This window comes from Megalops cyprinoides, chromosome 1 (assembly GCF_013368585.1).
Source record: "Megalops cyprinoides isolate fMegCyp1 chromosome 1, fMegCyp1.pri, whole genome shotgun sequence".
In the NCBI taxonomy this organism is placed as follows: domain Eukaryota; kingdom Metazoa; phylum Chordata; class Actinopteri; order Elopiformes; family Megalopidae; genus Megalops; species Megalops cyprinoides.
Window position 1 is genome coordinate 29,464,923 of NC_050583.1, and position 22,448 is coordinate 29,487,370.

The following is a 22,448-nucleotide window of genomic DNA, read 5'->3' on the forward strand; positions in this document are numbered from 1 at the left end:
AAATGTCTGGGGGGGTACAGTTCTTTTCATATTGCGCTGTAGTATTAGAAATGTCAACATGGGAAACTCTGAGACTGAGCCCTAGATTCAGGCTAATTGCAAAGCTCTCATATTTGCATTTCCATGTTCATAGTACTGGAGTGTTTCTGCTGAAACAGCCTCAGAGATAAATTCTCTATTTACTGTTCATGTTGCCACTGCAAAACCTTTAATGTATATTGAAATCTGAAGCTCCATTGCTGAGGTTATGTTTTACCTGATCTGTTTTGTATATCTTGCATTTTCATTGTGAATCAACATTTTATATTAAAATACTAATATTTTAATTATAAAATATTAATAATTTTATATTAAAATACTTCATTATTTTATTTTGTACAATGCATCTGCTAATTTTTCTTCTTGTATCCACGTTACCCTGAATAAGGGCATCAACTAAATTATTATGCAATAATAATATTGTAAGAAAGAAATTAAGCATAGAACAGTTTTGGAGTCAAAATGTGTGCCACAGTGTAGCTGTTACTTAACTCACTGTGATTGAAGTGTGGTAATGACGGGATACTTACGTGTTCTTTGTGAATACGATTGCCTGCATTATTTAACACAGGGGTGTGATCAGTGGTGCCATAACCTCACAGTATCTACTTGAGAAGTCCAGGATTGTGTTTCAGGTAGGCATGTCTGAACAACCTAGATCTTGTACTTCTCAGAGTCTACGAAGGTCAGTGTAGCAAGAATTATATTACATTCCGTAAACACTGACAGGTTTTGTACATCTGTGCTCAAGATCATTACAGCTAAGCTTTACAAAACGATTTGTTTCATAGATACACATAGCTAAAGCACACCTGAATCAGGACAGAACTCTGCAGAATGTCATGGACCTGGTTTTTTTAAGCAATTATTTACAAACATTTAGCATGAGTAATGCCATTGCATATCAAATGAAAGATACAAGACACTGCACTTACGCCATTGTGCTGTGGTACTGTTCAGCACAGGTCATCAAATGGTGTGGATTTCCCCATTGACCTCAATGGAGGATTGTCCTGGAATTTAGAAATAATTTGAATGTGCATCAAAATAAGCCATAAAATGATATCTACATCAGCTATCTTCAAAAATAAAATATTTGTAAGCTAACAGACATTCTTCTTTCATAACTTTACAAAAAAGACAGGAAACTCTTCCACTATATGACCCATGATCCTACAATAAAACAGACATTTGAAACAGAAGTATATTAGTCTATAATAACCTTATCATATGGATATCAATAGCAATCTAACTTGCACATAAAACAGATATTTAAAGAAATCAGCTGGGTTGAACTATGCGTTTTGTTAAATATCCCTATGTGAAGTGCAAAAAGGCAGAGCTGTCACCAATACAATGAAGTGAAAAGGAATCAACTGCCAAGGAGTGATCTTTATTTAAACTGCCAAGCATGTTTATCACTCGAAATGGGATCAGGACAATTGTTAAATAAACATGCGGCAAGCATGTTTCCTGCACTGCTTGTAGCTCACTAGCCATTAGCTAAAACTAATGTGCATTGTCCATGATATCCTATGCAGAATATTGATACCCAAATGCCAGCATGTTTTCCAGTGGCAGGTACTTCCTAAGAGAGAAATATGTGGGAAATAACAAATAATCAACTTAGCTTTTTGTCTACATATACTATATGACCAGTGAACATATGCTGCACCATATTTTAATGTGATACAATACTTTCAATCCACTTTTATATGGGTGCAAGAAAGCAGCAATATTATTTTTTTTTTTAAATATAAATGGAAATAGAGGTAAAACATTGTTTTTTTTCCTCTGTTCTTTTTTCCCAGGCCAAAAATGAGAGAAACTATCACATTTTTTATGAAATGCTTGCCGGCCTTCCTTCTCAGCAGCGGCAGTCATTCTACCTTCAGGAAGCAGAGACCTATTATTACCTCAACCAGGTGAAAGTCAGGCTCTGCACAGTAATACTGATGACTTCTTTAACAGGATAAGCACTTTTTCCTGTCCAGGAGAATCACAAATGTAATGACAGCAGCATTAAAAGACTAGACATTGATAGAAATTAGCTATCAAAACACTAATATATTGCATAAAGGACACTGAACTTCTTTACACAGTAATTAATTGTAAAGCATGTTCTGGCTGGTCCTGTTTTTGGAGCCCCCTTGTGCTTAACTCTCACTGTGCTGTCTCAGGGTGGGGACTGTGAGATCCCGGGAAAGAGTGATGGGGAGGATTTTCACAGGCTCATCGGCGCCATGGAGATCCTAAAATTCACTGCTGAAGATCAGGACAGCATCTTTAGGGTCCTGTCCTCAATCCTGCACCTGGGGAATGTGTTCTTTGAGAGATATGAGGTACAGTGACTGTACACCTCCATTTGGGGAATCTATGTCGTCTACATCTAATGTATAAAACACTGTACCTTTTCAATTGCGGCTTGATTGAAATAGTCCATCATATTGCATTCCAAAATAAAAGATAAAGGGTGTTGTCTCTCCAACAAGTCACCAGTTTTAGGTCTTTAACACAGTTTTTGCTTTTGATCTGGGAAGATGATTATAATTTAAAAATTCTACCAGTGTCATTTTGACATGTACTGTAATCACATTAAATGTCTGACTCTGTTTAGATGATGGAATAACGATGACAGGATGGATGAGTGTACATTTCTGTGGTGTCTTCCTCCAGGCTGATTCCCAGGAGGTGGCATCAGTGGTGAGTGCTCAGGAAATCCGTGTTGTGGCTGAACTGCTCCAGATCTCACCAGAAGCACTGCAGAAATCAATCACCTTCAAAGTAACGGTAAGATCAGCACAGTGGAAATGTTGCAAACAGTAAACAATTGCACATATACACTACATGGACAAAAGTATTTGGCCACACCTGTTTTTCAGGGTTTGGGCTAGGCCCCGTATCTCCAGTGAAGGGCAATCTTAATGCTTCAGCATACCAAGACATTTTGGACAATGCTATGCTTCCAGCTTTGTGGCAACAGTTTGGGGAAGGCCCTTTTCTATTCCAAGATGACTATGCCCCAGTGCACAAAGCAAGGACTATAAAGACATGGTTTGATGAGTTTGGTGTGGAAGAACTTGACTGGCCCTGACTTCAACCCCATCGAGCACCTTTGGGATGAACTGGAACAAAGATTGCGAGCCAGGCCTTCTCGTCCAACATCAGTGCCTGACATCATAAATGCTCTACAGAATGAATGGGCACAAATTCCCACAGAAACACTCCAAAATCTTGTGGAAATCCTTCCAAGAAGAGTGGAAGCTGTTATAGCTGCAAAAGGGGGGCCAACTCCGTATTAAAGTATATGTATTTGAATACAATGTCATTACAGTCCCTCTTGGTGTAATGGTCAGGCGTCCGAATACTTTTGTCCATATAGTGTATATATTATCATTCAGTTTAGTTTGTTTTCTTGTTTATACATCAAGTTAAATTTCTTTTTCCATTTTTATATGATCTAAATTATTTTAGATTTTTAAATTTATACTAGAGCAGATTTGGAGATTTTCATGTACAGAGACTTTAATTAGATTTAATGGGGCTCCGCTCATCCAATAACAAGAGGTTCTTCACCATAGAATCTTAGGCAAATGCCAGGGAAGCCTCCTGTTTTGGCCCCATGCCAAGCATTTCCACCTTGACAGTGTAGTCAATGTCGATTCCTGAGCTGTCCTTTTGAAACATGAAACAAATTCAACAACTACATTTCAATTTGTCTGCTGAACAACAGGTACAATGAATCCAAACAAAACCTCAAATGATGCATACAGGCCCTAAGTCCCTGGGTTGAATAACAAGCAAAGTTAATTATAGTAGGTGGCGGTGCTATGGAAACAACTGAAATCCAATCAGGGGTTATCCTGGGCCCGCGCTACATTAACGCCCAAAGCTGAGTGGTTGCCAGGGTGCCTTATCATTACATCACACTGACACTGTGGCCAATCGCTCTTACTGAGCTCAGCTGGTTACCCTGCAGAATGAAGCCTGAAGAGAACACTAACTTATTCACAGTTTTGAGAGCACACTGGGCCCTGAGCGATAGCTGGCTAATCTGCAACTCAGCCATGCCATATAACTAGAGGAAGAGTGAACAGCTTCTCCTTGTGTAACTGAATATTTCACATAACATGCATCTATCAGATTCTATAAGAATCCTCTTTGGTCAGTGATATAAAAAAAACTGGTGTTATGGGATAATCAATTTTAATGTTTTGCAACAGTTTCATATGAAACCTCACAAATTATGTATTTAGTATTATATAATTATATCATGATTAAATAATTATCATAGCTGCAGAAAGTCATAATTTTCTCAACACAAGGTTCTGGAACCTTGACAAGTCTCTATTACAAGGTTATAAGTCACCACATTTTTGTGCTTTGCTCTTTTTAGGCAGTTGTATGTTATGAAAGAGTATTCTTCACTCCCCAGAAATCTCATGTGTTAAAGAGGGATTGAAAGCTGAAGGATCACATTGTTTTCATATGCCCATACAATGTTGCATGGTTCAGGGGTTTTGTCCCCATCAAACAATCCTTTTTGTTTAATTGATTTTTGATTTATGATTTTCAGCGATGCTCCGTGTACCCTGCCATGCCGTTGGACCCATGTCAAGGTCTTGTTGAGGATCTTGCTCATTTAATAAATAAACGGGCACGATCACTGATGTCCTGGGTTGTGTTTACACCTTCAAACAGAGGCTTGTGGATCAGCTATCACTGAGGACTGTATCAGTTGCACTGGCCTGTTGATAGTGTGCCTCAGCAATCTCTAATCTAATATCTGTGGCAGGTCTTCTGCTCAGCAGCTGTATGAGAACAGGGAAAGGCAATGAAGTTAATCACACTGAAATGTAATCTATTATTAGCCTGATTTCCTTCTTTTTCCATTAATACCCTGTATACTGTACTGTATACAGAATTTGCATGCAGTTGGCTGTTTCATCAATTTAATGAGGGAATGCATTTTTACATCCTTAAAGGAAACTATGAGAGAGAAGATATACACTCCTCTGACAGTGGAAAGTGCAGTTGATGCCAGGTAAATATGAATGCTATTTGTCTAAAATGGCAGCCATTTATTAAAAGGAAATACATTTGTTTCAGTCTGAACTGTTGCCTGCTTTATGATTGGTCAAGGCGTCATTCAACCAAAGGAATACAATTTTTGAATAATGTACCTCTTTTCAAACAGAGATGCAGTTGCCAAGATCTTGTACTCCCTTCTGTTCAACTGGCTCACAGACAGGATAAACAGGCTGGTTTATCCAAGAAATGAAGCTTTGTCTATCTCCATTCTGGATATTTATGGATTTGAGGTAATTGTTAAGTTCTTATAGGCATCTTTTATGAAGGGTAATGCAACTGGAGGTTTTTTTCTGTTGCTTTTCTTTTTACTTTAATAACAACAGAAAAAGACACTATGATCATGCACATTTTCTTTCATATTTTTTACAGGACCTTACCTTTAACAGCTTCGAACAGCTTTGTATCAACTATGCAAATGAGTATCTGCAGTTCTTTTTCAATAAGATTGTATTCAAGGAGGAGCAGGTATGTTGCCTCCTTTTCCACACTCCTAGCGCTCATTAGAACAACATTTTTATATATTTACACTGACCAAAGGAAGCCTACCATTCTATTCATTCATGCATACCATTCTATTCATGCATTCACATTTAAAATATACAACACAAAATATAATATATGAACTTTCTGACTTAAGAGGTGATGTAGTGCTTAATGTCACATGTAATGAGCACATTACATTCATTATTGTGATCATTCATTATTGATCAAAAACATTTAAGGTATATATTTTTCTAAAACACATGTACAAATAGAGTTTTCTTTTGATGCTCAGTATATTTTTGTTTATATATATTTGTTTTTGTGTAATGAATTAAAATATTCTGTTAATATCCTAGGATGAATACATTCGAGAACAGGTCAACTGGAATGAAGTGACATTCAGTGACAATCAGGCTTGTATCGACCTCATTGCCTCAAAGCCCCATGGGATACTTAGAATATTGGATGATCAGAGCTGTTTCCCCCAGGTGTGATTTATTGTTCCCATTTCAATATTCTTCCTAATTTGGTCAAACATTCTTTTGCCTTACACTGATTGATTTGCTGATGAAATACCTCTCCTGTCAGGCCACAGACCACACCTTCCTTCAGAAGTGTCACTATCACCATGGCAACAATCCATTATATGCAAAGCCAAAGATGCCCCTGCCCGAATTCACCGTAAAGCACTATGCAGGAAGAGTCACTTATCAGGTATGCCTGACTGAGGTTTGATTGACATCAGATGTTCACCACAGATATTGTGGAAATGTAATATCGCTAATACAGGTGTTTTCAGTGGTCCATATTTGCCCCGTTGTAGGTCCACAAATTCCTGGACAAAAACTACGATCAACTTCGCCAGGATGTTCTCGATCTATTCATCCAAAGCAAAAACAGGGTATGGAGAGAAATGTTTTCACAATGAAGCTGTCATGATTCCATATCTGTGAGGCATGATAACATTTAAGTGTTTCCTGGTCCAGATGGTGGCAAGCCTCTTCATGAACCATGCTGAGTTCCTCGGCCAGCAGAAGTCCCTCTTGAGGAAGAACAGCACCGTAACCCGACGCTACCAACCCTCCACGGTGGCTGCCAAGTTCCAGCAGTCCCTACTGGAGCTGGTGGAGAAGATGGAGAGGTGTGTGTAGAGATTCACTGACATTCTTTTACCGATGTTGGTCCCACTCCCATCTCTGCAAAAACCTGTGCTGCAGAGATCTCTATTTTCAATTCCACCATTTGCTTCATGTACCACATCCTACTCTGTTTTCTTGCTTTGAGTCCATAACCATAGCATTTTTTATTTCTTATCTAGGTGCAACCCATTTTTTGTACGCTGCATAAAGCCAAACAATAAAAAGGTACTTTGTGCTCACAATTTCATACTATTGATGATACTAAGAACCTATCACTATGTCTTTATTGTCATTGATGCTTATTTATAACAGAAGTGTCCCTCACTGTAGGAGCCTGGTGTATTTGAGGTGGAGTTGGTCAGCACCCAGTTACGTTACTCTGGCATCTTGGAAACAATTCGCATCAGGAAAGGAGGCTACCCTATCAGAATCCCATTTGAAACCTTCCTCAACAGGTAGGTAGACAAAACTACTCAGTGGGATTTGGCTAGAGGCAATGTACTTGCAGGGTTAGGTGATCTGCGCACTTGACATTTCTATTCACATAATCATACTGGGGAGATTAAATTACTTAATTTGGTCATGCACAGTGCTTACGGAGTCTTTTTTAACTTGTCATTCAGGCATGTAAGACATAATTAATTAACAAGCTTATTAATTCAGTCTGATTTGATGTTTTTTTTTTCTATTATGTGGTTGCTAAGGGGAGGCAACAGTTCTCTTGCATATATAGGATGAAGGCACAAATAAAAAAAAAGCAGATTACCTTAAACCAGGGGTCGGCAACCTTTACTATCTAAAGAGCAATTTTTGGCCAGAAAGAAAAATATATATATCTGTCTGGAGCTGCAAAAAATATTTGAGCCCTCTAAATGCAGGTACCACAGCCTATTAGTCTAAATTAGCCTATCAACATTACTAATAGGTCTAAATGAGCATTCATTAATATGTTTTACCACAAGGTGGCTGCGGTAGGCTATTTATGATTATTTTGGTGCTTTAATCTTGCATTTACATTACAATAATGCAATAAAGAAATAAACTACAATAAAGAAAACAATTGACACTTTTGTTATTTTTATTGGGGGATGTTATTTCCAACAAAACACAAAACTGCAGTGTGCTTGTTCTGGAAATGTCTTTCAACATTACATTTTTTGTTGTTTGCTAACTTCTCGCTGCAGATCAGACAGCAGTCGTGGTGGTGAAAGCAAACAAATCTACCCACACTCTATTAAATTCTCTGTTTTCCTCCGAGACTTCTTTTTTTTGGATTTTGAATCCATAGCTAGTTTAGAAAAACACCCACTCAAGCCACCACTATTGAGCAAAGAGGCGCCAGGTCGTGATGTAGCATATGACGCACATTTTAGTTGACGAAGTGTTAAAACATTTTTTTTTAATTTGGTGTATAGGCTACATGTTTTTACAGTTGGATAATGTAAGGATGAGTTTAGGCCTACAACAATGATAGCAAAATGTAAAAATAAAAAATGTTACTCATTTCCATATTTTTTGACAAAGCTAGGGAGCCACTAGAGAGGGGCTAAAGAGCCACATGCGGCTCGGGAGCCACGGGTTGCTGACTCCTGCCTTAAACGATCATTACCTCATATAAGCTATGTAGTCTACCTCAACTGCCATTAAGAGAACTTTTTAGGGAGCAGTGATCTTTTGTCAGTGATGTATTTGTATTTTTGACTTTGCTGTAAGGGGTACTTCATATGACACATCATTATCATATTTGTACATAAGCTGTATGCATTACTGGCTAAGGCAGTACAGTGTTTAGCTTCACTCATTTTTGCGTGGACTCAAATTATGTTGTTACAGATGGTGAAGTTCCTTGTAGGGTGTAGCATAAACACTTGGTAGTAGCCATGATTGTATTTGAAAGCACTCACTGAGATGCCGTTGGACTGTAATTGAAGTGTGAGGAGGAGGAGTGGGGTGAAAGCCTCGTGTGGTTGGCAGGTACAAGGCCCTGCTGGGGCTACGACAGCCGCCTCCCCCAGATGGAGAAAACTGCGTCATAATGCTGAAGAAGCTCTGTCCTGTCAAGAAAGGGTCATATCAGGTGGGAGTCACCAAGGTGAGTCTGGGGAGTGTGACTTTTGCTTTCCACCGTGGGCATTTTCCTCTTTCTTTGGTTGTAGTTGAACATGCACTGTACTGTTCCTGTATAGAATCGTATTATCCTTCGCTCCATTTATGCAATGCTGCTGTTAAAGCTTTTTAAATGCATGCAGATACTGGATATAAACAACTTCACGTAAGGTTTGCTGCTTGTGTTCTGTTGACACCATTTCTGTGTAAGTTCTAAATATGTTCTAGCCTTTTCAAGAACAGAATTCCTTAGAATTGATTTTTGGAGAGGTTATATGATACCCCAATGAAACCGGATGCAGACTTACTAGCAGAGGGACACCCACACTTCCTTTAACGTGAGCCAAGAGGAGACATTCATCAACTCCTTGTTAACCATTTTGGAACATAAAATATGAAGCTTGCTTGATTGCTAAATAGCTATATACTGTGACTGATAACTGCTGCATAAAGAGCAGATGTACATCCTGGAGTATTGCATAATTTATTGCTATCAGCTTGCTTATGTTGAAAGATGAATGATGAATGATAAATATAACAAGCAGCTATGATCAGTCTCTTATCAAAATATCAACATGCTAAGATAACTTTGGTTGATTTGCATAATCATAAGAATGTCATGAATGTCATGAATGAATATGAGCATAAGATTAATTCAAGCTCCAGTGTTCTTCTGATTGGGCTTGCATGATGGGCAACCTCTTTTGAGTGTACTGTATCTACATTGCTACAGCTACTATATATCTCATAATTCTGCCAATGAAGGTGTCATACCCTTGTGGTTTATCAATGGGAACATCCCAAACACCTCAATAATAATAATATAATAATCTCAATAAACTAATCTCAATAAACAATCCCAAGAAGTTCCACATTTTAATTGTGACCCCTCAATGTGACCAAAATGCATCAAAATGCATCAATCCTTGTACACAGTATATATATATATAAATATTATGGTCTGTGCAGTGTTTCTGTGACTGTTTTTTGCTACAGAAAAAATAAAACTTTCTTTTGCTATTTACCTGAGCATTCCACAGTGATAACAATAGTATACACCCATTATGACTATGCTGTAATACAACAAACTGTGACTATGTGTGTGTTAGCTCTTCCTGAAAGAGGAGCTGCACCAGCTGCTGGAGAGCAAGCGGGACCGCGTCAGGCATGTGGCAGCCATCACCCTGCAGCGTTACGCTCGCATGTTCTTCGCCCGGCGGAACTTTGTGAACTTCCGCATGAAGATCATCAGGCTGGAGGCCCACTGCCGAGGTTACCTCACCAGGTGTGGTGACACCGCCGCTGTCACGCGGTCTGATCCATCTGAGGGTGCTGACACCTCGCAGGCCCAGGCCCAGGCCCCCAGTCACTCAGGTCTCTGTGCTGTTTCTATGTGCAGGAAACGCTACATGAAGATGAGGCAAAGCCTGGTCAAATTCCGCTCTTTAGTCCTCATGTATGTCAACCGCAAGAGGTACATCAAGGTATGAGTCATCATTAATATTACTATTAATATTACAATTAGTCCCCATATTGAGGAATTTAGCAACCGATTGCTCCTTAATCCTCTCTTGTTATTCTTATCATGACTCATGTTATTTAGATGAAGCTAGAGTCTTTGAGACAAGCAGAAGAAGAAAGAATGCGAATTGAAATGGTAAAGCATACTTTCAATTCCTCTTTGCACAATTTTTCACTTTTACTTATAGACTTGCTCCGATGCGTTAACTGCTGCTTTCAAATGTGTCCATACAGGAGCTGACAAGACGAGAAGTAGTCAACGTCACTCACCTGGCCATTCCTGCAGAGCTAGGAGGGTTATTGCAAGCAGCAGCAGGTAATTTACTGATTGATTCCTTCTTTATCTGTTTTAAACTAGGGTTCATCAATGTAACATGTATTACATCTGTATCAGCTTTGCGACATGATGCTATAATGTATTGATTTTTGTCCTAAATTTCCTGATTATGGTCCAAATAACTTGTCAGATCAGATGAGGATTTAGGTCAAATGCATCTTCTCACTCTGTAATCAGAGTGCCTAGTGGAACACATCAATCGGAAAATGTGTTGTGTTGCATTGAGGGGTGCAAAGTACTAAACTGACCCCTGAGTTTTTCATGGTGCTTTGCTTTCTATCCCTCACTGATGCCCTGTCTACTGGACCCAGCGGGCAGAGAGCTGCACTCGGACTGCCTCGCTCTCGTTCAGGCCCCGAAGATTCAGGTGGAGTCTGAGCTCACACTGCCTCTGGACATAAACAACTACCCCATCTCCAAATTTGTCCAGGCTCATTTCAGGGTAAGGCAGCTGTAACAGACTGCAGATACTATCATACTGTTTTAAAATACAATACAAAGAACACTGTTTCAATTTAAATCAACTTTCAACTTAAATCATTGAGGATCTATGACAAGTGAAACTAAATACATCCCTTTAGAGTCAACATTTTGTAGTTTTCCATCTCTCAGTTAATCAATTATTGGGTGCAACCAATGAGATTTTAGTATTGAGCTTTGCAGCTGGTTCAGTTGCTCAAAAAATGTTGGGATTTTTAAAAGCCAAACAATTCATCCCTGAATTGGCTGTTCATCCCTGATTTGTAGTTTATTATGTATAAAGAAAGATGTACACTGCCTGAGAAAGCCAAGAGCTTCATAATGTTGAGATCCAAATACCTGCTGGTTGTGTGTGTTCACAAATCCCTTCTTTATGTGCAGGAGCCAAAGTTTGGGATGTTGACAGCGCCACTCCAGACACCTCTCACCCATGTGGATGATGACCTAAGGCAGTATGCTCTCAGTGTCTTCGTAATGGTAAGACTTCTGCACAGTCACCCTTTACAGCAGCCTGATGTACTCTAGGATCACTGTATTGCTTTACTGTGAATTTCAGGTTTTGAGGTTCATGGGGGACCCTCATCTCAATGGTGCTCAGGAGAACCTGTTTGGGAATTACATCATTCAGAAGGGGCTGTCCATGCCAGGGCTAAGGGATGAGATCCTGTCCCAAATTGCCAATCAAGTCTGTAAAAATGAAAATGCAGACAACTCAGAGAGGGGGTGGCTGCTCCTGTCGGCCTGCCTGAGTGCCTTTGCACCATCAGAGAAAATGGACAAGTATCTGCTGAAGTGAGAAGTCTCTCATTACTGCCAATAATGTTTTTGTGTCTTTTTTGCAGAATGATCTTCTAAGAGTGGTGTTTCCTATTTCTGTTCTGTAGGTTTGTCTCAGACTACGCCTACAATGGCTACAAAGCCGTCTGCCAGCACAGGCTTATTCAAGCCATGCAGAAGTCCAAGTATGGCCCAGAGACTGCCAGGACCTATCCACCGTCTTTGTTGGAGTGGACAGCCAATAGGAAAAGAGCAAATATGGTGTTACAAGTGCACTGCTTTGATGGTGAGTGTTGTTGTGACCCAGAGAGATTGGTCAGGCATTAATCATTGACAACAAGTAAATAGCTTTATAAAATACCACTCCTCTCATTGATATTCCAACAAGCTAAAGTAACAATATCTGTATAAGCATAAGTTACTGTTTTGACCTTACAAAAGGTTTTGTGCTGCCAGGCATTAACACTGCATTTATCTTACAGTTGTTCTCCAGCTGTCTAACTATGTATTTACAGAGTCTTGGTTGTGAAGTATACAATAGCTTTATACAAAGACAAATAATGAAAGGCAAGAACATGCCATTTATAGAATCCATTTAATTTCCCTTTTCCATTTCTCTGATCCTCTGGTTTGAAAATGAAAGCAGAGTGGCACATTGAGGTTAGCAGTTTATTTCTGACAGCTTGAGGCTGGTCCTGTTACAAAGACAGTTCACCAAGGCCAGCTCTCGTTGCCAGACAAGCTGCCCTTGTTTTCTCTCATTTCCTCTGTCGAACCTGGCAGTACGTTACCGTGGCCTCTCTGGAAATGTTATAGCGGATTAGTGGACATTTGATCTGTGGTGATGTGCGCCACATTGTAGAGATGGCAAAACCCTGAAGCTATTTTCTTTCAGCATTGTCCTCCTCTTCCCACTGTCCACCTGTCCATCAGGTGCGTCCTTCCTGTGTCCTCTTCACTCCTGGACAAATGGGGAAGATCTGGCTGGGGACATCCTGCAGCACAGGTACCACCCAGCCACTGCCACATGGAAACCCATTACTGAGCAACAATAGCCAAATAAAATGAATCCATCTGTCATCACTGCTCTTGCTTTTCATTCAGTTGGAGTGATGCCTCCTTGTAATGCAAAATTCAAGTTTAGAAAAAAAGTCAGAAGTCGCAACAGTCCATTTGACTTACTGTGGATCTGTATGGGAAGTTACCTGCGAGAGGGATTCAACAATACACAGCCAGGCTCGGCACTGGGAGAAAATGCTGAGGGATGCAATTGCAGCCCAGGGGGGTCCACAAAAAGTCATAAATACTATGTAGATATTGGGATATATGGAGACAACTGGAGGTGCACTGACATCCATCTGGGGGTGCAATGCACCCCTAAGCGCCCCCATAACACCGGGCCTGTACACAACCATAACTACAATTCCAGATTGCTGCCCAGTTCACATGAGCACAGTAACTCCTGGGTTATAAATCTAAGTCAGTGGATGATTACATAAGTTCTGTTTGCTTTACGTTCCATGAGCCCCGGGGTCAGTGTCTATTGTGGTGATGCTGTGTTGCTACAGGGGGGTGTCAGAGGGCTGGAGAGGGTGGTCTGTCCTCATGAAGGAGCATGGTCAGTGGGTGGAGCTCGAAGGACACGATTATGTCATGGACCTCATCTCTGACCTTGAGCTGATGCCGGACTTCCCAAAGCAGAAATCCTTCTTCATCATCTCTTTTGAGGACCCATCCAGGACAAGACCCAACGCCACCATGTAGGCATCTGTGTCCATTGGTGGTGTCCATCAGTGGTTCATTTTACTGAGTCTTGCTAATGGTCGGACTGATTAGTCTTCTCTTGCATTGTAATTGCTTTGGAGAGGGAGGTGTGGATGGTGATAAATACTCAAACCACAAGGCCTGTTATCTGAGAGCAGGAACGGAACTCACTACGTGCCCAATTTTGTGATCAGATCGATTTAGCCTCTAATGTTTCTGGAACTTCACCCAAACATTAATTTGCCTCCAGTTTCCCTCCACCACTGGCTGTGGTCCTTGCTTGCATGTAATGAAACCACTTTACAGCCATTTTCTGCATTGAGCAATTGTCATCAAGTGTTCTGTGTTTTTTACAAAAAAAAAACAAAACTGGTAGAGAGTTGGCTGTATTTTGGCTTTTGCTGTGCATCAGAATCCCAGAGGAGCTGTGCGTCCAGTTTTAGACCATCAAAATAACACCATGTGATGGTCTTCACAGAAGCCTGTTTGGGACCGGCTTTGATTCAGACGAGGACAGTCCCCTTGCTCATGCAATGAGACATGCACCTCGCTCTAGCCTTCCTGACTCTGACGGGTATTACAGCCATGGTGAGGCCCCCTAAACCGTACATTATATTCCCAATCAAACATCATTCCCTTGCGTGTTTAAAGTAGGTGTTTCATGAACACTAATCAATTCTCATCCTAACAGAGGCTGACAGCTTTGGGGAAGCTCCGACCCAGAAGGGCATGGACCGCTACCTTGACAGCCTCTTTGACCCAGTGCTGTCCTATGGCAATGGGGTATTGGAACAGCTCCATTTTCCCACTCTGCTATCTAGTTTATAGTATAAAGGTTATGTTAGTAAAAACAACTTTTAATTCAACTCTTTAACTTGTGTAGACCCTATGGCTTAAAACAAATGCAAGCCTTAATTTCCTTGTAATTTCCTGCACTGCACCCACATTTTGATTGACAGCAAAGTTTATATTACATTTATTGTTACATTAGAGACACACATTGCTATACCTCAACATGAATTTTACACACAATACTTCTGCAATTGGTAATGTGGTAATTCAGGTAAAGTGAGTGGTCACACCATGTATTGTCTGCTGGCCATTCGATCCTGTGTGTGTAAGAATTTGCATGTATCAGATGTGTTCTATCAGCAATTGAACCCCACCAGCAAAGGAGTGATTAAGTTACTGAGTTACTGTAATTCTCCCAACACTGATATCTGCCAATTCCCTCAGTGTAATGGTTGTACATGGGCCTGTTTTTAAAGGGGATCGATTTACCATGCCTGAGGATATGACACTTAGCAAATGAATGGGTTATTTTTTAATGAGGCGTGTCCTACATTCTCAGAGGTTTCCAGGATCACAGTTCTTGGGCTTTTCCGAAAGGATGCTGATGGACATCTGAGAGGTGCAACAGGGAAATCCGAGCAAATGTTCTGTGCGCTGAATCAGAACTGTGTTAGCCTTGATTATCGTCATGTACTCATTCTCACTGTGGCCACAGGAATATGGGACACTCAGCCAAAAAGCAGAGCCTGTCCCTCTTAGGGAGTGTAAGGTGATGCCAAGAGCAGCTACCCTTTGCCATACCCTCTCAGATCAGCACTGAGGATCTGAGCCGTGCAAGTTATCATTCCTCACTGCTGCATCTCTCTGCCTCTCCTGAAGGATGTGGAGAGGGCAGCCAGCGTGTCCAACAGGATGAAGGGGGGAGGAGGGATCGGAGGGGGGAACGGTGACAGAGAGAAGCCAGGTACCAGTGGGCCTTACACCCCAGGGTGGCAGTCCGGAGGTGAGTCTCTCTGCATGCTTTCACAGCTAAATAATATATGCTGGTCCAGTTAGTATGTAGTAATTCTGAATCTGCTAGGACAAACTTTGTCTCACTTTGTCTTCAACCAGTAGGAGCATTTTCCTGTGTGTAATATAAGACGTAGGTATTCTGAGTACAATGTTGTGTAATAACTGATGATCACTTGGCTTGACATTTAGAATATGCTGGCATACAAGCTAGTAATGGTCACTGCTAAACCTACCTGGCACTTTGTTGTGATCTCTGTGTGCAAAATGTCTCTCTTCATAAGATGGATTATCCTTGGACACACAGCTACAGTGTGAAGTTTTATTAAACAGAATAATGACTCACCTTCCTTCATAGATAATTGATTAGCTGTCCTATGTAACATCATATGAGAACCTCTCTCTGTTCCAGAACAATAGATCTAGGTCACTTTCCTGACCCTGTACACTGTAACCTATACTTACCTCGAAGCCACAAATGGAAAAATGCATTTGCAGTCATTTTTCCTTGGTGAATCAGCATTCCAATGAACTCACCAGTAGCTCAAAGAAATAACAGATGCGATCTGATGGTACATTACTATTTCCTTGAACATGTCATTACACCTGACAATACCCATCTGTCTTTCGGGCATTTGAGTTTGAAGTATAGAACCAAAGTTTGATATTGTATTTTGTATTGCCATTGTATACATTTGTATGTGTATGTGCCATTGGGTGCACTTTATTTATTGTTAGTCTGTCTGACATTGTATCCTGTGTGGTGTACTGTCAGCGGTGCCAGTGCTGCCCATGGCGGGAGGGGTCATGCCGGCGATGCCAGCAATGCCGGCGATGCCAGCAATGCCTGTAGTCCCCACTATGCCCGTGATGCCTAGTGTGCCAACTGTCCCCAGGATGCCAGGTATTGTATTTGTGGAAATGACCGCCAGTCCTTACTTGCACATGTTTTATGAGCCAAAGCTTCCATTAAAACAATGTACCCTCACCTTGGCACAACCAAATGACGAGGCAAAATTGTGGCATTTGTGCAGGGCATGGTGGGCAGGATTCTGGTAATTGTCTCAGGGTTAATTACACCAGCATTGTCTTGTTCCCCAGGTGCAGAACAAACTGTACTGGCACAACAGCAGCAAGCCATTATCAACCAACAGGCAATAATTATGGTTTGTATCCTCGTGACCTGAAGCACATAGCCACCATATACAAATGCAGTTTTCTCAGCAGAAGTTGTGTTAACAGTATTGTGGACAATTAGCTGTGCGAGCATAGATCTGCATGTTTTTGCTTTCCAGGCACAGCAGATGACCATGCAGGCCATGGCCTTAGTCAGCAGCCCTGTGACCAGCCCTCTGACAAGTCACCCCACCAGCCCGCTCATGAGCCCACCAACCAGCCCTCCGACCAGCCCACTGATCAGCCCCTACGCCAACTACCCTGCTAGCCCCTACGCCAGTCACCCTACTAGTCCCCAGACTCAACACAGCCCACCCAAGAGTTTGACCCCCCTGCCCCGAGCCAACATATCCACACCGGTAAGTTCAGGATAGCTGTCACTACTCAGACACAACTGTAATATTGCAATACATTTGGACACTCTGACTGTCTGTATAGGGTTCATCCTCTAGCAATACTGCCCGTCTAAAGTCCCCTTAAATTCCAAAAATATAGATTGTTCATGCACATTATTGTTCACATCTGAGGATCCTTCAGTATTGACTCATGATACTTGACTGTTGCAGATCAAAACATCAAAAGGCAGCCTTTCTCGCAAGAAGGCACCTGCTCCTCCTGTGAAAAAGGAGAAACCGGCCCCGCAGAAAATAGGTACATTCACCTGGCTTTACTGTGCCCCCTCCTGGACAGGACTGGTAAAGCTCAATGCTGTGCTGTTAAAAACCCAAGTGTATGAGGTGTGATAGTGAATGCAAGCTGTGGAGTGTGTTGTCTTATTGTGTGCTGTGATGTACAGACTGTGTGGGTCCCCCTGTCACTCTCTGTGGTTTGACAGCCATTTCCCCATTCCACAGGCCCCAGCCGAACTGCACCGCCTGGAGAAGTGGTGAAGTCCTCCATTACCAACTCAGAGCACATAGTGCCAAGCCACAACATCAAGGACATTATTAAACACTACCAGACACCTCCCCCAGAACAGCCAGTAGAGATAAAAAGGTAAGCTTCCACGTCAGACTTAATCCATTCAGCAGACCCGCAACAGATTTAGCGTGAATAGCGTCATACAGTATGTCACCATTTAGCAAGCCACACTTGCACTTGGCCTGCCCAGGAGGAAGCAGACTGTGGATTCCAGCAACTATTTGTGGTGTTTCCATGACCTTTCACAAGCCTAGGCTGTTGCACTGGTGTCACATGCAGTGATTTAGGGCCAAGATCAATGGACCTTACAAAGGAAAGGCCACAAGTAATTGTGGGAAACAAATACACAATTACTATGCAGCATTTTTTTTTACTGTGGTGTTTTCATGGCGTCAGGCTGGTGAGGAAAGACACATACTGTACAGTTCACAGACGAGAGTGTTGTTGGTTAAACCTGGCTATGCCAAAAAATAAAAGTCAAACATGAGTAGCTTAAAACACCATCAATATTACAGTATTGGGATGTTAGAGAGTGAAACAGGTACTTAGAAATAGCAGTTGCAGTACCTAAAATGCTGCCCCTAGTTGTTTCAGTGTGTTACCTGAAAAAAATCAAATTGAAATCTCCCCCCCCCCTTTCCCACCTGCAATTTTCCTGTTATTGTCTATGATTACTCATCAGTGCTTCTTTTTGAGTTGTATATTTCTAGTACAACTGTTTCACATTAAGGTCGGCCTCAGTAAATTTTTCTGAGATTTTTGTAGCACTTTTTCAATTCTTATGGATGACTCAGGGAGCTACACTTGAGCTTAAATCACCAGCTTGAACTTCACCCTCTTTGCCTTTTCTCTTCTTAGCTTTTCCTAGTGCCCTCTTATGCTTTTGTGGTTTTGCTCCTCAGTTCTCTGAATCTCTTTGCTTTTCCCTTAACCAGGTTGCACAGTTGCAAAGTCATAGTAGAGCAAGTTATCCCTGTCCCATTTCAAGCTGGCTGATACCAGAGCCTGACCAGCCCAACAAAAAAAAGACAGAGACACAACTGTGGCTGGGTCAAAAGTTCAACCCGGTGGCTGACACCACTGGCAAACAGGGGTGTCATTGAATTTCAATGCAAATATCGATAAACAAATGCAGAGGAAAGTAAGGAAATAATTTCAATTTCTGCCACAAATCACAGGAGGGAGGGGAAAGTGTTTGTAAAGAAGATGGACCCCCACGATGAAGCCATGATGATCCTGAAGGGACAGATGACCACTCAGCCCCCTCAGGTACTGGCAGCACTTCATTTCATTGAAATCATTTCAGGTTTAGGAGCTTATTATCTTGCACGGCAGCGAGGACAGGATGGATTTTTTATTCTTGTCTTGGTTCAATGATTCCTATGAGCTGTTTTTTTAGTGAAAGTGCATACTTGTTCTGCAGACTTTATCCTATGTCATATTGCCATGATGTTATGGTATTCCATATTATTTTTGTTTCCCATCAACTAGCAGAGAAAGCCCACTGCCATTGCTTCTGCTGCAGCCCCAGCAAGGGAACAGATCAGGGAGGATGCTGGGGTGGTGAAGCCAACCAGGAGTGTGAAGGTCAAGAAGCCCCAGGCCCCAACGCCAGCGAGCATTCAGAGGGCCCCCGGCCCCCCACCCCCACCAGGTTAGTGCACTGCAAGATATACTCTGATGATGATGCATCATGGGAAACAGCATAATGACTGAAGGATCTGTGTGGAAACGCAGTCTCCAGAGACCTTCCGGTGGAGGAGGAGACCATTCAGACACAGTTGCACCGGAGGAGCAGTGAGGAACACTACACCTACACCAATGTGCCCTGGAAGATCTACCTCAGGAAGGAGGTGAACCCCAGCCTGCAGCCATGCCTCCCAAAGGAACACCCCCATGATTGTTTTTCTCCAGTGAACTCAACAATAATTACACTGTCTTCTGTTATCACTGACAAATTGACAAGTGACAGCATCTATTTCTATACATCTATTTCCTAAATCCACTGCATGAAGGCTAGCCCTCATTTTACGTCACAGTTGTTGGGGACAGAAAAACAATGTCTCGCTGTCTTTGGTTGCAGGTGTTCTACCCAAAGGACAGCTTTAACAATCCATTAGTTTTGGATCTCATATTCAAACAGGTATGTTATATACATATGGGTAATACTTTACAGTACTGTTACTTGTTTGAGCTGCTGCCATTTTGTTTCGTATAACGTTATTTATTGTTTTGCCTGACATTTATTTTCTTCATCTGACAGATAGTCAATGATACTTTTTCGGAGGCATGTGTACGCATCACCAAGGAGGAAAGGCTGAAAATGAAATCCCTGTTTGGTAAATGATATGTCATTCAACTTGCAGCAGTGGTATTTACATATAATGTTGTGCAAGAACCTATAACATAGCACTTGCTTTAATTCATTAATAAACAATTTAAGGGTAATTTAGAAGGCCACGGAGAGACTAGTTCAGTAAGTTCTAGTTGTTTTTGCGACAGCGGAGCACAAAATCGAGCCAAGCTCTGTCGCCCAGGATGAGAGCGTGAAGAAGAAGATTGTCACTGCTGCCAGGGACTCCTGGGAGATTTACTTCTCACGCCTCTTCCCAGCCTCCGTAAGTGTTGTATCTTCACTCTCTGTGGCTATGTATTGTACATATCACATTCACATTTACATTTATTCATTTGGCAGATGCTTTTATCCAAAGCGACTTATAAGTGAGCTCAAAAGGCATATCAAATGGCATAACCCTCAGAGCTGTGCCTCACATGAGCATGTGTATGTGCACTAATATGTATCACGGCTATATGTGCCACAGGGTAGTGTGGGAACTGGAGTCCAGGTCTTAGCTGTATCACACAGTGGAATCAAACTGTTGAAGATGGTGAAGAGCAGCGCTGCTGCCCCAGATTACTTCAGAGTCCTGCGACCATACAGGTACTTGTGTGAGGGGTGTGGGCTACTCACTGATAAGCAACACTTACCAGGGTAACAACAGAATGGGACAAGCTGTTGACGACATTTTTATTTGGTGTGCTGTTAGTTTGTCACTCTCAAGCACTTGTTGACACTTTTTTCTCACATCTCATTCAGGGGATGCTTTAGATGGTAAATTTGACACCATTTGTTTTTTGTTTTTTTTTTCCCTTCCATTTTTAGCTACACAGACATCATGTTTGTGACAATCCCTTCCAAAAACATGCTGGAGTTCAACCTGACCAATGAGAAGCTCATTCTGTTTTCTGCTAAGGCGCCGCAGGTCAAAACTATGGTTGACTTCTTCATCACAGAGCTGAAGAAGGTGAGTCACTGTCTTAATGATGGTGACAGCTCTGGCATGTGGGTTTGGTCTGAGCACTGTGCGTGATCAAAAATCTCTTCTCTCTCCCGCTGTAGGATTCAGACTATGTGGTGGCGGTGCGAAATTACATCACAGATGACAGGACACTTCTGAGCTTTCATAAGGGTGACATCATCCGTTTGCAGATCATGGAGGGCCTGGATGAAGGTGAGACATACTGATGGGGGCTTTAGCAAAGCCGGTGAGCCCCCATCTCCCTGCTACTTAAACCTTGGAGAAATGTTGACCATTTAAACCTCACCTAAGCAGATAACCCTCTTGGAAACTGGACAATATGAAGCAGTGGTCAGTAACTGGTACGTGTGAAATCATCAGAGTCTTGTCCTCTAACCCTGTGGCTGTCTTACAGGCCACTATTATGGCTGTGTTGTGAGAAAGAAGGTGATGTTCCTGGAGGAGTTAAAGAAAGACACACCTGACTTTGGTGGGTCTGTGTGGCCTGATGGCATTGAGTGGCTGTTGGTTGTTGCTGTTGTTTAGTGTGCTTATGGATAAAACAGTGCACAGATTTCTCTATTTTTGGACCCAGTACAGTCTCACAGCAGTTTCACGCGTATGTCTAACGATTTACTATAAATTACATTGCCACTGCTTTCCATTTGTGCTGGGCTTGAAATACCCTTATAAATGACAGCTGTTTTTCAGTAAGCATTTTACTGCTCTTCCTTGTTTGCAGTGGTTATGGATGAGTTTGCAGGATAAATAAATAACCTTCAAGATGCAAGGGAATAGTAATGCATGACTACATGACAATTCTCTTGTAGTTAGAGCCGCAGGTCCTCACTATGACTGTAGTAGCCTCTGTCTTATTGTTCAGGACTTCAGGTCTGCTGTGTTATTTCTTCATTCATTCATGCTGTTCGTTACACTCAGGCTGGAAGTTTGGAGCGATCCATGGACGTTCAGGGATCTTTCCTGTGGAGTTTGCCCAGCCGGTAGCCGCTCCTGACTTCATAAACCTGCCCATGGACAGGAAGGAGGAGCCCAAGAACAAGCAGGGAAAGGTGGCTGCGTCTGCTGCGGTGGCTGTGGCTGTGGGCTCGGCTGTGGCAGCCTACGAACTGGATCGCACCATTGAGGTACAGAGCCAAGGCCCACTTAACTGCACTTCTGCCTGAAGCCCATGTTAAACACCCACTCACAAACAAATAATTTAAACTAAATCTCAAGTGTGAGGCTGCTGGTCAGTTTAGGATGTACTGACAACTGTGTTTAAATCAATGGTACAAAAATAGTCTGTCAGCTGGGTGGTTGGGAATCGCATTATGAAGCAGTGCTGGAATTCCCTGCAGGTGGCTCCCAACAGCAGTGAATTTACAGATGGATACGGAGATCACAGCAACATGGGGATGGATGAGGCTATGCTGCAGGACAGCCAGTACAACCTGGTGGAGTTTGCCAAGAAATACTTCAGAGAGGCCCAGAGGACAAAAAGGTCTGTCATTC

General features: G+C 41.9%; 1 protein-coding gene across 1 annotated transcript in view; it reads left to right on the top strand.

The window, feature by feature from the left end:
• LOC118779477 (unconventional myosin-XV-like) overlaps positions 1-22,448 on the top strand; it is a 31,138-nt gene that overhangs the window by 3,692 nt on the left and 4,998 nt on the right. The window contains exons 7-50 of the mRNA XM_036531646.1: positions 611-674; positions 1,851-1,964; positions 2,220-2,381; positions 2,716-2,829; positions 5,025-5,083; positions 5,237-5,360; positions 5,500-5,595; positions 5,970-6,101; positions 6,202-6,327; positions 6,437-6,514; positions 6,600-6,754; positions 6,932-6,977; positions 7,083-7,207; positions 8,727-8,844; positions 9,968-10,143; positions 10,258-10,342; positions 10,462-10,515; positions 10,614-10,695; positions 11,028-11,158; positions 11,578-11,673; positions 11,753-11,988; positions 12,081-12,259; positions 12,907-12,979; positions 13,542-13,733; positions 14,216-14,325; positions 14,429-14,520; positions 15,409-15,532; positions 16,316-16,444; positions 16,642-16,694; positions 16,836-17,075; positions 17,283-17,367; positions 17,571-17,712; positions 18,816-18,906; positions 19,129-19,291; positions 19,375-19,490; positions 19,721-19,780; positions 19,901-19,976; positions 20,140-20,255; positions 20,460-20,578; positions 20,801-20,942; positions 21,038-21,149; positions 21,352-21,426; positions 21,876-22,081; positions 22,295-22,437. Of these exons, the coding sequence (XP_036387539.1) occupies positions 611-674; positions 1,851-1,964; positions 2,220-2,381; positions 2,716-2,829; positions 5,025-5,083; positions 5,237-5,360; positions 5,500-5,595; positions 5,970-6,101; positions 6,202-6,327; positions 6,437-6,514; positions 6,600-6,754; positions 6,932-6,977; positions 7,083-7,207; positions 8,727-8,844; positions 9,968-10,143; positions 10,258-10,342; positions 10,462-10,515; positions 10,614-10,695; positions 11,028-11,158; positions 11,578-11,673; positions 11,753-11,988; positions 12,081-12,259; positions 12,907-12,979; positions 13,542-13,733; positions 14,216-14,325; positions 14,429-14,520; positions 15,409-15,532; positions 16,316-16,444; positions 16,642-16,694; positions 16,836-17,075; positions 17,283-17,367; positions 17,571-17,712; positions 18,816-18,906; positions 19,129-19,291; positions 19,375-19,490; positions 19,721-19,780; positions 19,901-19,976; positions 20,140-20,255; positions 20,460-20,578; positions 20,801-20,942; positions 21,038-21,149; positions 21,352-21,426; positions 21,876-22,081; positions 22,295-22,437 (5,211 nt within the window). The remainder of the gene's footprint in view (positions 1-610; positions 675-1,850; positions 1,965-2,219; positions 2,382-2,715; positions 2,830-5,024; positions 5,084-5,236; positions 5,361-5,499; positions 5,596-5,969; positions 6,102-6,201; positions 6,328-6,436; positions 6,515-6,599; positions 6,755-6,931; positions 6,978-7,082; positions 7,208-8,726; positions 8,845-9,967; positions 10,144-10,257; positions 10,343-10,461; positions 10,516-10,613; positions 10,696-11,027; positions 11,159-11,577; positions 11,674-11,752; positions 11,989-12,080; positions 12,260-12,906; positions 12,980-13,541; positions 13,734-14,215; positions 14,326-14,428; positions 14,521-15,408; positions 15,533-16,315; positions 16,445-16,641; positions 16,695-16,835; positions 17,076-17,282; positions 17,368-17,570; positions 17,713-18,815; positions 18,907-19,128; positions 19,292-19,374; positions 19,491-19,720; positions 19,781-19,900; positions 19,977-20,139; positions 20,256-20,459; positions 20,579-20,800; positions 20,943-21,037; positions 21,150-21,351; positions 21,427-21,875; positions 22,082-22,294; positions 22,438-22,448) is intronic.